The 17,133-nt window shown below is 39.3% G+C and overlaps 1 protein-coding gene across 1 annotated transcript in view; it reads left to right on the top strand.

Moving 5' to 3' along the window:
- Positions 1 to 17,133, top strand: part of LOC107746973 (dynein heavy chain 5, axonemal-like) — a 146,700-nt gene that overhangs the window by 106,693 nt on the left and 22,874 nt on the right. Inside the window, 9 exon segments of the mRNA XM_016561340.1 lie at positions 3,119 to 3,301; positions 6,150 to 6,393; positions 8,229 to 8,343; positions 8,814 to 9,004; positions 11,051 to 11,172; positions 12,326 to 12,475; positions 13,091 to 13,336; positions 13,471 to 13,690; positions 14,016 to 14,221. Coding sequence (XP_016416826.1) covers positions 3,119 to 3,301; positions 6,150 to 6,393; positions 8,229 to 8,343; positions 8,814 to 9,004; positions 11,051 to 11,172; positions 12,326 to 12,475; positions 13,091 to 13,336; positions 13,471 to 13,690; positions 14,016 to 14,221 — 1,677 coding nt within the window.

Raw genomic sequence — 17,133 nt, 5'->3', positions numbered from 1 at the left:
GATCAGATGGTCACTGCAGTCACCTGGATCCAGTCCGTATCCAGTCCAGATGGTGGATCAGCACCTAGAGAGGACCTCTACAGCCCTGAAAGTCAGCGGAGATCAGGACAACTAGATGAGCCCCAGAGACAGATCCCCAGTGAAGACCTTGTCTCCTAGACGGCCACCGGGACAAGACCACAGGAACCAGATGAGTCTTCTGCACAATGTGACTTTGCTGCAGCCTGGAATTGAACTGCTGGTTTTGTCTGGTCAGAGGAGAACTGGCCCCCCGACTGAGCCTGGTTTCTGCCAAGGTTTTTTCTCCATTCTGTCACCGATGGAGTTTTGGTTCCTTGCCGCTGTCGCCTCTGGCTTGTTTAGTTGGGGACACTTCATTTCCAGCGATATTGTTGACTTGATTGCAAAGATACTATTTAAACTGAACTGATGATGACATCACTGAATTCAATGATGAACTGCCTTTAACTGAAAAATTAGTGTTTACTATTGTCACTTTGCATTATTGACACACTATTTTCCTAATTAATGCTGTACAGTTGCTTTGACACAATCTGTATTGTTAAAAGCGCTATATAAATAAAGGTGACTTGACTTAAAGAGCTGGCTGTTTGGTGCAGTCACAACAACCTGGAGCTCAACACGCTCAAAATGGTGAAGGTGATCATGGACTTCAGGAGAAACCCCCCAGCACTCCCCCCACTCACCGTCATGAACAGTACTGTGGCTGCAGTAGAGTCATTCAGATTGCTGGGCACCACCATATCTCAGGACATGAAGTGGGACACTCACATCGACTCTTTAGAGCACTGACCACCAGAACAGCCAGGCACAGGAACAGTTTTTTCCCGCAGGCTATATTCAGCCTGAACAATTAAACTTTCATAATTATACATCGTCCATCACAACTGACATATTTATTCACAGAATCCAAAATTTGTACACTTGTAAACTGTACACTTTGTAAATAATATATCTGCACACTTATAACATATCTGTTATAATAATATATTTATTTAAACAAATACAAAAAATTTTCCTATACTTCTATTCTGTATATAGTACATTATTTAATTCTGTTTTTGTTTTCTTATATTAGTGTTATATTCCATCCCTACTGTGTTATTCCTATTTATGTCTGCACTTTCTTCTGCACTGGAAGCTCCTGTCGTCAAGTCAAATCGCTTGTGTGTTTTTTTCCCGCAGGCTATATTCAGCCTGAACAATTAAACTTTCATAATTATACATCGTCCATCACAACTGACATATTTATTCACAGAATCCAAAATTTGTACACTTGTAAACTGTACACTTTGTAAATAATATATCTGCACACTTATAACATATCTGTTATAATAATATATTTATTTAAACAAATACAAAAAATTTTCCTATACTTCTATTCTGTATATAGTACATTATTTAATTCTGTTTTTGTTTTCTTATATTAGTGTTATATTCCATCCCTACTGTGTTATTCCTATTTATGTCTGCACTTTCTTCTGCACTGGAAGCTCCTGTCGTCAAGTCAAATTCCTTGTGTGTGTAAACATACTTGATAATAAAGCTCTTCTGATTCTGATTACAACATCAGGTTTAGCTTGACTAAAATAAAGCTGCTCATGTTTTTTTTTTCTCTAAGACCACATTTACACAACTAATGGGTCCTATTCTTCAGCCCTGCAATGCTATTGGATGCTAGATTTTAACAATAGGCCTATTTACCTGGCCATAAACTAACACAACCTGCGAACTTCCCTTGAAGCACATCATCTTGTATTACTGGACTGGATAAATCTACATTCAAGTAAGTAAAATGCCTAAACTATTTTTTCTGTGATTATTAATATGTGTAGATCATGTAGATATTAAGGTATTGTTGAATGCATTGATCATTTTAGATTTTGAGCTTGTTATGTCAGTGTTGTAATTTTGCAACGTTGGATTAAAGGGGTAGCAAAATTTGCCTGTGCACCTTGGATCCATTACATGGATGAATTGTATTTCTCCTCTGTTCCATGTGAAAAAGTTCTAATAGAAACATACTGTTTTTGATCATTCACACGTTTTAAATTTATTTTTGTTACCATTTTGAGATTCAATCAAGATTTTATGATTATAAATTGATAAGTTCAAGTTGAAGAATCAATTATTTCTTCAATAATTTGAAAGTATTTGTGTAGCAATATTTTAAACTATCTGTATCTTATAATTTATAAAATGTACTTAAATGGTCCTTTGCTTGTTTGCCCAATTATCTGCTTGCTGCATGAGGGACAGGTGATAATATTCTGAAAAGTGCTATTAGCGTGATAAGTAAAGGGCACAATAAGCTATCAGAAAGTATTGTGTGAATTCTGTGAATGAGTGAATTCTTTAAAATGTGTATGTGGATCAATTTCCACTTATATATTTAGCCTGGAAAATAATCATTGTTTTTCTCCATTTCAGAATGCCACCAGCCAAGAAACACCGTCTCATCATATGTGTATGATATATCACTGATGCTGTCCAAAATGAGAATGGTGACTTTGAGATGGACTGCGATACAAGAGAAGAAAGTTTTCAAGTCAAGTCATGAAGAATATTTTAAAGCTTTCATTCAGTTCATCAGGTTTTGTAAATATAATCAGATCATTTTTTATAATAAATTTTTTTCTTCATAAAAAAATGACTTTTTTATCATTATTGTGTGATTATTAGTGTGTATACATATATATAGACTATTGTAATGGGGTTACAGGAGCATTTCACCCAGCAAATGAACCTTTAGATGATTTTTTTTTACATTTGTTCAGACTGAGTAAAACCACTGAAATTCTGCTACCCAAAGAGCCCAACGTTGCGATATTATTTCACTAAAAACTGATTAAAATTTAAAAAATGTAAAAACACATATATTTCCGTATTAGAGGCCTCCTACAACAATATTTAAAAGGTGAAATAATTTTATATTTGGGTCTTCTAGGGTTAAGAAGCATCTTGAGATATGGAACTCTAGTGTGAACTCTAGTCATCCTCTAGTGTGTCTTTACTCTTCAAATACTTTATGTTTTCATGTTGATGTCAGAGCAGCTCTTCACTGAGTTTTAAATCTCTGACTCATTCTTGTCATCAGGTGAAAGTAGGTGATAAAGAAGTGGATGTAATGAAGGGTTTCCGTCTCTATGTGACCACCAAGCTGCCCAACCCAGCATACACTCCTGAGATCAGCGCACGGACATCCATTATCGACTTCACCGTTACTATGAGGGGCCTGGAAGATCAGCTACTGGGAAGAGTTATTCTCACTGAGAAACAGGTATGGGCCCTTTGAAAGTGAACTTGTGTGTTAAAAAATGGGTATAATAATGATCTGAAATGTGTGTTGGGGGGCTATTTTAAACTTTTATAGCTTGGCTTATGAATAGCAATTAGGTGATGTAACATTCGACCATTCGTCCTTGCTGAAAGGCAGGTAATTGGCCACTACTAGCCAAAGTAGATTACCACTCACCGCTTGAGCATCATTCAGTCTACTGCCGAAATGACCAGTGGGTTTTTTTTTTGTTTTTTTTACATAAATAGACTGTTTTTCTTTTTCACATTTGTAAGTCACTTAGGTTAATTGTACTGTAATTTCAGATAATGCTTGACATGCAATGTGAAGTTGTGTAAAGCCATGCTTTAGAAAAGGCTATTTAAACCTTTTGGTGGTGCATTCAAAGATATGCTTTTTTCACTTATACTCTGGTGTTCCTCATAAAGGTCCCTATGGTCCTACATGAGAAAAAAAGAGAAAATCTCAGAGACATGTTTCTATGGCACAGCAAGCCAGAGAGAGAGAGTGCTTCGGTCAATTTTTAGGGTCACTGGACAAAGAGCGTGAATTTCAAATCTTTGTACACTGAAAGACTACTAAAATTCAACATAGTCATAGAGACTCAACTGTTTTATCTAACAAATCTCTGTTGTTTCATCATCAGCACTGCTAAAATGATTCCATGTAAAATATTGATTGAAGAAGCAATGCATTTAATTTTTGAAAATTTAGTTTCTACTACAAGTATATCCAACCATACCCAGTGACACACAGTACTCGAGACATACTATATAGCAAAAATCAACTGTTTGATTGTTATATCGACAAATCAACAAATGTATCATCAAATGTAAACTGTATTATTGCCCATTGATATATCAATAACTGGATATATTACTGGATATAGTACTATACTGGATATAATACTTGCATACATTATACTCAAGTAAAGCAATATATACTATAGCAAATCTTGGCTATGTTAGTCATACGGTATACTTGCTTAGGACGATATATATAATATGTACTGGTAGATTGTCGCAAAAAGTATGTATGCATTGCCCAACTCTAATCTGCCAAATAAAACATTAGGGTTAGGTTATAAGCTATTATTATTAATCTTGTAAAAATATGTTGCTCATAGTTAGTTCATGTTAACTAATGCATTGACTAATGTTAGACGTTATTGTAAAATGTTACTGATATAATAAAAACATGATTTTCTGTAAAGCTGCTTTGAAACAGTGCATTGTAAAAAGCACTATACAAATACATTTGGCATAGTATTGTTTGTTTTTTATTCATTAATGCTGAACACATTTTAGTGAAGTTTATTCTTAAACTGAAAAGAAAGATAAACATAATTCAAAAGAAATCTTGCCATCAAAAATATCGCTGGTGTTGTAAGTTTTATGGTGCTTGACATAGAATATACAGTATGTGCATAGCATCTCAAATTGGAGCCCACAGCTATGTCAAGCTTAAGAAGGAACTAAATCAAAGCTACAGGTATCTTGCAGTACTGCACATTGTTATGGAGAATCGCTGTCATCTCAGCTCATTTCAGCCTAGCACAGTCAGATGGGCTTTGATAGCACCTGCAGATTCCCAGGTGGAGAAAATTAAAGTGGCATTCAGAACATATTCACTGCTGGACATTGATTTGTCAATCAGGAATAAGGGCCTGAAACCCATATCACCTCTTTACACTCAGCCTAATAAGAGTACAGATCCACATGCCACCCAGCACCAGTCTGAATTATAATAGCTTCATGACCTCTCCTGAGGCTAGTTAGTCATCTCTGCCTGATGGGGAACTGAAAAGGTACAATTGGACAGCAAGCAAAAAAGCATTTGACTGGTAATGCTAGGATTGTGAAAGCTAACCGAGCAAAATTGACTGCACACTATACTATCATACTATTTTGAAGATGGAAATTTAGGTATTTGACTCAGGTCTCGTGGCTCAGCACCTTGACACTGGTCTGTTATCTGTTTTTAAAATTTTTATGTCAAAGGTTTACTAAACTGCATTAAAATATGTAGTGTAAGTCATTGACATGTACTGTGTATTTACCAGAGAACATTTCCGCTCAAGTACCTTTGACAGAGGACTTTTGTGTGTGTGTGTGTGTGTGTGTGTGTGTGTGTGTGTGGAGTAGAAACAGGAAATGGCTGTTGACATACCTTTGTATGTTGCTGGGTTCTATTAAAATTCAAAATGTTTCAATGTTTGACCTTTTGTAAAACCCTGAATGTTCAAAGTCATTACAGTTACATTATTGTAAAATATTGTTTTAAACAAAATAATTTAAACGTTCTATGACAAATAATGTATTTAAAGTGTTAATAAATTTGTGCTGTCTGAAAAAAAGATAATACATCTTAATCATGTGAATGTTTTATCATCATGAAAAAAAAATTAAACACTGATTTATAAATGAAGCCTCATTAATCAGGCCACCTTAAAATATGCAGAAAAGACTAATGTAGGATTGAAATGTATTACTACTGCATAATCAGATTTTAATATTTTAGAATAAAGATAATCATAATTGATATTACAGTATACTACTACAATGTGATTTTTGGGTTGGGCTCCAAAAATATAAGTATGAATGAAAAGTAGATCAGGGCTGTATAGCCCCAAAAGAACATTTTAGACATGTTAATATTATTTTATTACATTTTGTTCATGTCATTCTGTCCCTGTGCAGCAGGATTAAATGACATAAACAAAACAGGCAATTCAATCGATAATCACAAAATGTATATGCCAATTAATAGCCAAATTATAAAGATGTTTGTGTGGTGAGAAATGACTGTGTGATGTTTCTGGATTTGTCAGGAACTGGAGAAGGAGCGGATTGACCTGCTGGAGGATGTGACGGCCAATAAACGTAAAATGAAGGAACTGGAGGATAATTTACTTTTTAGGCTGACTAGCACGCAGGGCTCCCTGGTGGATGACGAGAGCCTCATCACAGTGCTGGGAAACACGAAACGCACTGCAGAGGAGGTCACACAGAAACTCCAGATCGCTGCTGAGACTGAGATCCAGATCAATGCGGCCCGCGAGGAATACAGACCCGGTGGGGGCTTAGAGCTCGTCTGTCTTTTAGTGATTTAATTTTTTTGTTTTTCAACATGAAATGTATTACTACTGCATAATCAGATGTTAATATTTTAGAATAAAGATAATCATAATTGATATTACAGTATACTACTACAATGTGATTTTTGGGTTGGGCTCCAAAAATATAAGTATGAATGAAAAGTAGATCAGGGCTGTATAGCCCCAAAAGAACATTTTAGACATGTTAATATTATTTTATTACATTTTGTTCATGTCATTCTGTCCCTGTGCAGCAGGATTAAATGACATAAACAAAACAGGCAATTCAATCGATAATCACAAAATGTATATGCCAATTAATAGCCAAATTATAAAGATGTTTGTGTGGTGAGAAATGACTGTGTGATGTTTCTGGATTTGTCAGGAACTGGAGAAGGAGCGGATTGACCTGCTGGAGGATGTGACGGCCAATAAACGTAAAATGAAGGAACTGGAGGATAATTTACTTTTTAGGCTGACTAGCACGCAGGGCTCCCTGGTGGATGACGAGAGCCTCATCACAGTGCTGGGAAACACGAAACGCACTGCAGAGGAGGTCACACAGAAACTCCAGATCGCTGCTGAGACTGAGATCCAGATCAATGCGGCCCGTGAGGAATATAGACCCGGTGAGGGCTTAGAGCTTGTCTTTCCTTTAGTGATTTTTTAGTGATACATGGAGCACGGAGCATTTTTCTTTTAGTGATACATGGAGCAGTTGCATCCTTTCTAGTTTGTTAGTCTTACAATGTGACAATTATCAGAATAACCACAAGCTGTAAAACTTAATGTAACAAATGCCTACTGATCTTTTAATCAACCATTGCTGCTGACTGAAATTCTTTACACAACCCCCCCCCCAATTTTTTGCGAGCAACAATTAAAAAAGTAAAATGTACTGTACTGTCTAGGCTTCATTTTAGATCCATTTGCTTATTATATCCTAATTAATTTAATTATTGCACAAACATTTTAAATCATTAAGCAGACTATGTGGTAAACAAACTTGTATTGAAGATTTAATGTCACACTTGAGACTGTCAGTCTGATATTATGGTATCCAGATGCAGTGAAATGTATCCTTCAGATATGTGTGCACCTGCTGGTAAATTTGAAAAGACAACTTAAAACTTCTTGAAACTTTTCATTGTGACAGTCCCTTTACAATTGTCTGATTTTAATTGGTCACACAAGACTGAAACCAAACTAACCTAAAAATGAATTGTTCTTCCCAAGGTTAATAGTTTTGTCAGTAATGTCTATCACTGACATTGCATTTGCTAAATGCTGTGTAAAAACTGTGGAACAATTCCACCTCAGATGCTTTTCCAAATTTCCCTACCAACCCCATCATGCTTATCAGTCATTGAGACCACACCATCTGTTTAAAGGCCTACGCAATTTTTCCAATCAAGGCCATTCTGTGTGAAATAGTGATCCAGGCAGTGGAAACACTCATCTGTTATTACAATCAAAATGTTGGTTGATTCATCGATTTGAATAGCAAACGAGGGGCTTGCATGCATTGCAGCACTGCCACGTAGTACCTCAAGACACGGGCCTATCATGAATGACCAATCAGAATCAAGTATTTCAGAGAGCTGAGCAGTAAGAAATCACTGAAGAGACTCAAAATTGCTTGAGAAACCCTGGTTTTAATCATGCAGTCAGACCCAGATGCAATAAGTCACAACATAAGACCCTTCTTTCAAGGTTCACTGACAAAGGGGCCATGTCTAGTTGTATCTCAGATGGATGTTAATACCAGATGTAAGCAAGGCCTTTGTTGACACCTTCTTTTTCTGTGTGTAGTTGCCACAAGAGGAAGCATTTTATACTTTCTGATCACGGAGATGAGCATGGTGAACGTGATGTATCAGACCTCTCTGCGCCAGTTCCTGGGCTTGTTCGACTTGTCCTTGACCAAGTAAAACTAATTTGTCATTTCATACCCCATTTAAATTAGTTTCTCAAAATGGCATGAGACTAAACTGTTTTCTTGTCTTTATCACCGATTTATCAGTTCATCATGTGAAATGTAGACTTGAGGTATGGGCCCCAGATGGGTTTTTTTTTTTTACTCTGAACTAGTCCCAGATAGGTTCTGTATGAGATATATGAGCTAATTCAGACTGGGACAAATTAAAATAAGGCCAACTTCGTGAACAAACCCATTTGAGGCCTATACCTCAAGCCCATATTGTGCTTACATTGACCCCACCATGAAATGTTGGGGAGATAATAAAATGTACATTCACATGATACTGATGTCATAACATCACTATGTTTGTTGGTCATACTGTCCACGTGAGATGTGAAAGTGCAGTGAGTAAGCTTCTACATGAGTTTGTTATCAGTAAATCCTTTGTAACCTTGTGTCTTTCTCTTGGGGAGTAGGTCCTCAAAGAGTCCAATTACAAGTAAGCGGATCGCCAACATCATCGAGTACATGACCTTTGAGGTGCACAAGTACGCAGCTCGGGGTTTGTACGAAGAACACAAATTCCTGTTCACCCTGCTGCTCACTCTCAAGATCGACATGCAGAGCAACAGGGTCAAACACGAGGAGTTTCTGACCCTCATTAAAGGTCAGAAAGCTTCCCGGCTCCCACGAGTCTCTCTCACTCTTTTTTTCCCTCTGTTTTTCTGGCATGGTCAGAATCTTTCTCGTTCTTCTTCAGTTTCTCTGTTTTCTAGGATCTTCAGTAAGAGAGTAATCGGTCTACCAATATTCTTGGACAACAGTTATGAACAAGTCTATGTGACTTGCTGCTGAATTTTACAGTACATCTCAAATACATAAGTTCAGACACAGTTTATATATTATACTAATGGATATATAAATCCATTATTAATGGGGTACAGAGAGAGGTGTTAAGGCAGTCTGTTGGAGCCACAGGTACAGGCAGAGCTGAGCAGCAGGAACACTTCAGGCTAGGCTTCTAGAGCTATTAGTGTGCTATAATTTTAGCTCCTGTTGTGACCATGTAAACCTGGCACACATTCATGTGATACATGAAAGAATAATATATATGGATATAGACATTCCTGTCTGCAGTGTTTGCATAGACCAGAAATTAATTATCTTTATATCGTATTTCCATCACTCCAACACTATTTAGAAATCTTGATCACATAGCACATTTTTGTACAAAATATGTCTATATAAATTCTTTAACAAACTGCTTTTGCTGTGGAATGACTAGTAGAAGTAATTCTGCGGTAATCAATAGCATGCCACAGATGCTGCCGATATAGTTTAACTTGTATTGGGCCCAGAATCAAGAACAAATTCATACATACAGACATTGACAAGAGACTGTAATTTCTAAATGATATATTAAAAAACATGGTCTTGGGTACATTGAGATTTCAAACCAAAAGCACAATAACGAGAATGAGGAGAGAGTCGACTGTGGATTTGCCATTAGAAGCTTTTGTGAATACCTTTTTTTCTGGGTAACATGCTTTCCAAAATCATATTTATTGGCTCTTTGCAATTTGTGATCTGTACATGTTGTTCACAAGGAGTCCTTGGCGAGTCTGCAGATTGATGAACTACTATGTGATTATCATTGCTGGTTCATGTGGTTTTGCTTCATGAAAGCATCAGATCCGAAATTTAGCTAATCACTGAGAGATCAGGTAGTCTTGTGGTCAGAGAAGTGGCCCATTACCTAGAAGGTCAATTTTGATTCCCTGTGCTAACAGTGCACGTCAAGCCAGTTAATACCATTCTGCTCTTTAATGTACTCTTGTGAGAGCCACTTTCCCCCTCTTTGCTGCACTGTAGTTTGTCTCATTCTGTTTCAATAAGACATGAGCTTTTCTTGCGATCATAGCGAGATATTGTATTTGCAATAAGAGGTCCCTACGTATGTACCATTGCAATTTAGTGTTCCAAGAACAGAGAAGAACTTCTTTGTTTAGGCAAGATAATTGTAAGAAAAGAGGTATTTTATTAATTCAAAAATAGGAGGAAGTCAATATTTCAGTTAACTATACTCAAAACAAGGCAAGACTAAACCCAAAACTCAATAAATAAAGAGTATAACAACAAACAACAATAGACAAGATGTGAATACAGGAATATAAATTCCACAGACGATTTGTGGAAGGAGACTGGGGATGGTTATAACACTTTTTGTTTTAACATCTGTCTATCTGGTACCCCAAACTATAACTCATTTAAATTCAAACCAGTAAAAAAAAATAAAAAAAAACATATATACACATTTTTTTTCTGATTTAACATTCAATAACCTGTGAATCAAATTATAATTATTGTTAGAATATTATTTGATAGGAATTTCATTCCCTTGCTGAATTTCTAAGTTGTTAATTCTTACAAATGGAGCTAATAAGAATATAACTTTAATAAATAATAATGGCTTAATAAGCATTGTTTATTGTTAGTTCATATTAATCTATACAACCTTACTGTTTCACGTAATACTTAAAAAAAATTATATAGTATATTAAGTCAGCTGGTATTCCATTCTGAACATAGTCAGCAACATGCAATAATAGCTTCAATAAACAAACAAACAAGCAAACAAATAAATAAATAAAACATCATAATAAGAACAAGGCAGGAAGTACTACATGTGATCTGTTTTCTTGATGTCGCCCAGGAGGTGCTTCGTTGGACCTGAAGGCCTGTCCACCCAAAGCTGCAAAGTGGATCCTGGACATAACATGGCTTAACCTGGTGGAGCTGAGCAAGCTGTGGCAGTTCTCTGACATTCTAGATCAGGTGTGTGGTCACACTTATACACACATGGTTTCTTAAAGGATCAGACACATCAGCACATGGAAGACACACACACACACACACACACACACACACAGACAGAGTATCTGTCGCTTTGAGCTCCCTTTCCTCATTAAATCTATCTCACTGCTCCCGCTTTGCAGTAAACATGTCAATATTTGATTCATCTTGTCCACACACACACACACACACACACACACACAGAGGCACAAATACATTCACAGACACTCACACTGACGGCTGATTGGCAGGCCATGACTGCCCAAGGGAACTTCATACTCAATGCAGTGTGAAATGAGCTCACTTTGGCAAACTCTAAATCAATTACTTGTGGCTGAAAGAAATCAGATTAAAAGCCTTTTGTTTAATTAACCATTTCTGGAGCACTGCAACTACAGGAAAACTGTTAATCCACACACAAGAATGCATTATACAATATATGTCATGACATACCAGAAATCCATGCTATCCAAGTCTCATTATGTTCAGTCTTTGCCTTTGAATGATTTTTGATCAGACAAAACATTCAGAATATTTTTATTTTATGTATAGTTTATTGAACTGTTGAAAGTCCAAACCATTTAATTGTTGATGCTATATAATATATTAAAGTATAAATAAATATAAAATAAACATTTTATTTAAATATAAAAATAAATATAAAAAATACATTATAAAATTCTGTCATCATTTACTCACCCTCATGTTGTACCAAGCATTTCTATAGGCCATAAAATAATATATTTTGAGAAATGACTCATAAGAAATAAGTGCTTTTTGTCCAAAAAGCGAAAGTCAATGGTAACCAAAGCTGAGTGGTTACCAACATCTTCAAAATATCTGCAGAATAAAGTCATGCAGATGTTAAAGATAGCAGAATTTGCATTTTTGGTTCAACTATCCCTTTATGGTTCAGTAAATAATATGAGGTCATATATTTTGACTCTTTTGAAAAAACTAAAAGTGTAAAACTATAAAATAAACAAAAATGCTGTTTAAATTGTGATTATTAGGTTTTAGAGTTGTATAGCAGCCCACAGAACATGACAACGTCTCAAAACAATTTCATGTGAGCTGTCCAAATAAGTATCAGAATCGTTTACTTTTGTGTACATGTGTGCATGTGCATTAACAGATTGCGCGTCATGAGAAACAGTGGAAGAGCTGGTTTGATCGAGAAGCACCAGAAGAAGAACCAATCCCAAATGCATATGACCAGGCTTTGGACTGTTTCAGACGACTGCTTCTTATTCGATCCTGGTGTCCAGATAGAACCATTGCTCAGGTAGGAATGTAATCATAATGAAGTCAGTGTCACAATATTTTTTTATGACAGTTAATGGTGGTTTTTCCATTTTCACCTCTGCTATCACCTAATGGAGTTTCAGCTCATTTAGGGCTTAAAAGACAATTATCACTATCGATGTGACTGCACTATCGGATGACAGCAAAACTTTAACTGAATTGAGCTGGATAATATTGTCTTCAGTAGAGCTGTCTTTGAACTAGTTTCACAATTGATGAACAGCAATAGCACTGGTACTGAACTGAACCGGATCAAATTTGAACTAAATTGAGTAATACTTTGTAATATTGACTCTGTTATTGAACTAACTGAATCAACAATGTACTAAATTAAGCTGAGTAATATTTTGTAGAATTGCTAAAATTGAAGTTACTTTGTACCAGTTGAATTTTGCAACACTGTTTTTCTGTTTATATCTGTAAAACTGCTTTGAACAAATCTGTATTGTATAAAGCACCATATAAATAAGAGTATCATCAGCATAACAGTGAAAGCTAACACCGTGTTTCCTGATAATATCTCCCAAGGGTAACATATGTGACGACTTTTAATTGCATCAGGCTAATTACTTGTTTTTTATTGTGTAATTGAAAGGCACGAAAGTACATAATGCACTCAATGGGGGAGAGATACGCTGAGGGAGTGATTCTGGACCTGGAGAAGACCTGGGAGGAGTCGGACCCTCGCACTCCTCTCATCTGCTTCCTGTCTATGGGTTCAGACCCAACAGACCCAATCATAGCCCTGGGTAAACGACAGAGAATTGAAACTCGTTACGTCTCAATGGGACAAGGGCAGGAAGTTCATGCATGCAAACTTCTGCAGCACTCCATGGCTAATGTATGTACATACTCAACCATTTTTGATGTTAAAACTTGCTCCTGTGCCAGCTTAATATATTCAGAAACAACAATAAGCCATTCCTAGGCTGATTCCCCCCAAAAGTGTTGATTTATTTTATTTTTTTCTATTAGGGAGGCTGGGCTTTACTTCAAAACTGTCATTTGGGTCTGCATTTTATGGATGAACTCATGGATACAATCACAGAGACGGACAGCGTTCATGACACCTTCAGACTGTGGATGACCACTGAGGTCCACAGACACTTTCCTATCACTCTCCTGCAAATGTCAATCAAATTTACCAACGAGCCTCCTGAGGGACTGAAAGCTGGACTTAAGAGGACTTATGTAGGTGAGCCTGGCATCTCTGGATATTTAGTCTTTCTTCAGCTGTCAGTTTTCCATGACTCTATGTCAAGCTCAGGCTATCTTAGAAGCTTTTTTTTACTCTGCCTGTTTGAGATGAAAGATTCAACCATCACTTGAGGCTACTGATGGATTAGAAACATTAATGGAGCTATAGAAATCTGGGCTGGATGATTATTTATAGAAGAGCCTCATTATTCAAAGATAATCAAGTTAATGATATGTCAGTTTCATGAATAAAAAGGTATGTGTGGGTTGTGTTAATAATTATAAAAGTCTTGAAATTGGTGTTGCCTAATAATGTCTTCCAGGTATCAGTCAGGATCTTCTTGATGTGAGTAACATGGTCCAGTGGAGGCCCATGTTGTACGGTGTGGCATTCCTCCATTCCACTGTCCAAGAGAGGCGAAAATTTGGACCTTTAGGTTGGAACATTCCATATGAGTTCAACCAGGCTGACTTCAATGCAACGATACAGTTTGTCCAGAATCACCTGGATGATATAGACACCAAGAAGGTGAGAGTTGCATTATGGAGCAGCTGTGTTACTGGCATCACAATTATGAAATAAAAATGAAATCAACCAAATAAGTCATAAACACATTCCAAAAAGTTTTTTGTTTAATCTGTGCTGAGATTTAAAGATAATTTCTATAATTATACATCTTTAATCTTTTCACATGAACAAAAAAAAAAACCGTCTCAGTTACATATGTAACCCTCGTTCCCTGAAGGAGGGAACGGAGACATCACATCGTTAATGACCGACGAATTGGGATCTCGCTTAGAGAGACCAATCCACTTTCAGTGTAATCTAAACGAGCCAATGCACATTGGCATGCGATGATGATTGCATCCAGCTGCCGCTGATCGCAGTGCAAGTATAACTAGGCAGCAGGTGCAACGCATACTCAGGTTTTCACTGAGGAACCAAGCCGGTGACCCGGCCGCTCAGCGGTGGTACAGCCTTCAGTGAACGAGGGTTAGATACGCACCCGAGACGTTCCCTTTCAGTCGGTCACTCTCGACATCACGTCGGTAATGACCGACGAATTGGAATCCCTACCAAAATGCCATGGATGCTGCCCCTTCCAGTGTCCTGTGCGAGCCTCCTGCGCCCCTTTTCGGCGTAGGTCGGGGCTCGCAACAAGAAGGCTAGTCACTGTTGTCATAAGACACTACCCACTCAGTGAGATTGGATAACACTGGGAAAACGTACCCGTACCACTTGGAACAGGAACGTTGTGGAAGCCCCATCCTTTCCGAAGGAGGTTTCGGAAGCACTTACACATATGAACAACTGTTTAGGTGCATATGGAAGATTAGAGGTGATTGTAACTATCTTATAAAATGGCAGAAAGTCTGCCGGGGAAACATGGGCTCTGAGCCTATACCGTGGAATTTACACATATGGGATCCACTTAGGTCTCTACATATGGAACCCAGCCCTCTACCGGTTCTCACGGATTCATCGAGTGAGGGCCAGGCACTGGATGTTCTGCCATGTCTGGCTGCCATGGCATCGACTATCCAGTGGCCCATCCTCTGCTTAGAGACGGCATTCCCCTTCTGCCGGCCTCCGTAACAGACAAAGAGCTGATCTGAGGTCCTGAAGCTTTGTGTCCGGTCTACGTACCATCTCAAGGCTCGGACGAGACAGAGCAAAGCTAGGACTGGGTCTTCCTCCTCCGGGGGCACCTGATCCCTGAAGGGGGTAGTAGGAACCTTGGGCACGTAGCTGGGCCGGGTCCTCAGGTCATGTCCCAAGAGGGTATAGAAGGTGGCCGGGGAGGATTTAACCTTCTCGCCCCCCTAAGGAACCTGACTAGCAAGTCATGCCTCCCTACCGACTTCCCTTCCACGGGGTCGTGGTTTGCAGCAATCGCAGCCACATAGGCTTTAAGGGTGGAGGGAGACAGCCTTCGCTCCAATCTTGCACAGTGTCTGTGCGAGAAGGCTCACTGGGGGAAACACATACATGCGCAGGCCCTGCGGCCAGCTGTGTGCCAGTGCATCCGTGCCGAATGTTCCCTCGGTCAGAGAGTAAAACAACTGGCAGTGAGAGGTCTGTGGAGAGGCAAACAAGTCTCCCTGAATGGCTCCGAAACGTCTCCAAATCAGCTGAACCGTCTGGGGATGAAGTCTCCACTCTCTGGGGAGCGCAGCTCGTGACAGCTCGTCGACTGCACGGTTGAGAAGACCCGGAATGTGAATGGCACGAGCGGGCTCAGATGCTTCTGACTCCAGAGGAGGAGGTGGTGGGCAAATTGCAACATGCGACGGGAGTGTAGACCACCTTGTCAGTTGATGTACGCAATGATCGCAGTGTTGTCCGTTCGGACCAGCACGTGCTTCCCTCGTAAGCGCCCTCTGAGATGGTTCAAGGCAAGGCGTACTGCTAACAACTCTAGGCAGTTGATGTGTCAGTGCAGTTGGGGGCCCGTCCATACCCCCGACACTGCAAGCCTGTCGTACGTGGCCCCCCAGCCGGTGGCAGAGGCATCCGTGTGAACCACAGCATGCCTGGAGACCTGCTCTAGGGGCACTCCTGCCTGGAGAAACGCAAGTTCTGACCACGGGGTGAAGATTTGGTGGCAGGCCGGTGTAACTTGGACCCGTTGAATGCCGCGTTGCCACGCCCACCTCGGGACTCTGCCATGGAGCCAGTGTTGAAGCGATCTCATATGAAGCAGCCCCAGCGGCGTGACTGCCGCTGCAGCTGCCATATGACCCAGGAGCCTCTGAAACTGTTTCAGTGGGACCGCCGTCCTGCTCTTGAACGTATTCAGGCAGTTCAACACCTACTGAGCACGTTCCTGCATGAGGCGTGCTGTCTGTTCGACCAAATCCAACTCCATACCGAGAAAAGAGATCCTCTGCATCGGGGAGAGTTTGCTCTTTTCCCAGTTAACCCGAAGGCCCAACCGGCTGAGGTGCAAGAGCACCAGGTCCCTGTGTTCGCACAACTGATCCCGAGACTGAGCTAGTATGAGCCGGTCGTCGAGGTAGTTGAGAACGCGAATGCCCTGCTCTTTCAGGGAAACAAGGGCTGCCTCCGCAACTTTCATGAAGACATGGAGCGACAGGGACAGCCCGAAGGCCAGGACCTTGTACTGATATGCCCATCCTTCGAACGTGAACCGCAGAAATGGTCTGTGGCGCGGAAGGATCAAAACATGAAAGTACACGTCCTTCAGGTCGATTGCTGCAAACCAATCTCGGGGACGGATTCGCTTGAAGATGCGTTTCTGCGTGAGCATCTTGAAATGGTAGCTAGTGAAGGGCCCAGTTCAAGACATGCAGATCCAAGATCGGTCGTAACCCACCGCCTTTCTTGGGTACAATGAAGTAAGGGCTGTATAGCCCCGTCTTCATATCGGCTGGAGGGACCGGCTCTATCGCATCCTTCGCCAGTAGGACTGCGATCTC

The sequence above is a fragment of the Sinocyclocheilus rhinocerous genome, unplaced genomic scaffold (assembly GCF_001515625.1).
Source record: "Sinocyclocheilus rhinocerous isolate Xijiao unplaced genomic scaffold, SAMN03320098_v1.1 scaffold529, whole genome shotgun sequence".
Classification (NCBI taxonomy): domain Eukaryota; kingdom Metazoa; phylum Chordata; class Actinopteri; order Cypriniformes; family Cyprinidae; genus Sinocyclocheilus; species Sinocyclocheilus rhinocerous.
Note: the sequence above shows the minus strand (reverse complement) of the source record. Positions and strands in the feature narration are given on the sequence as shown.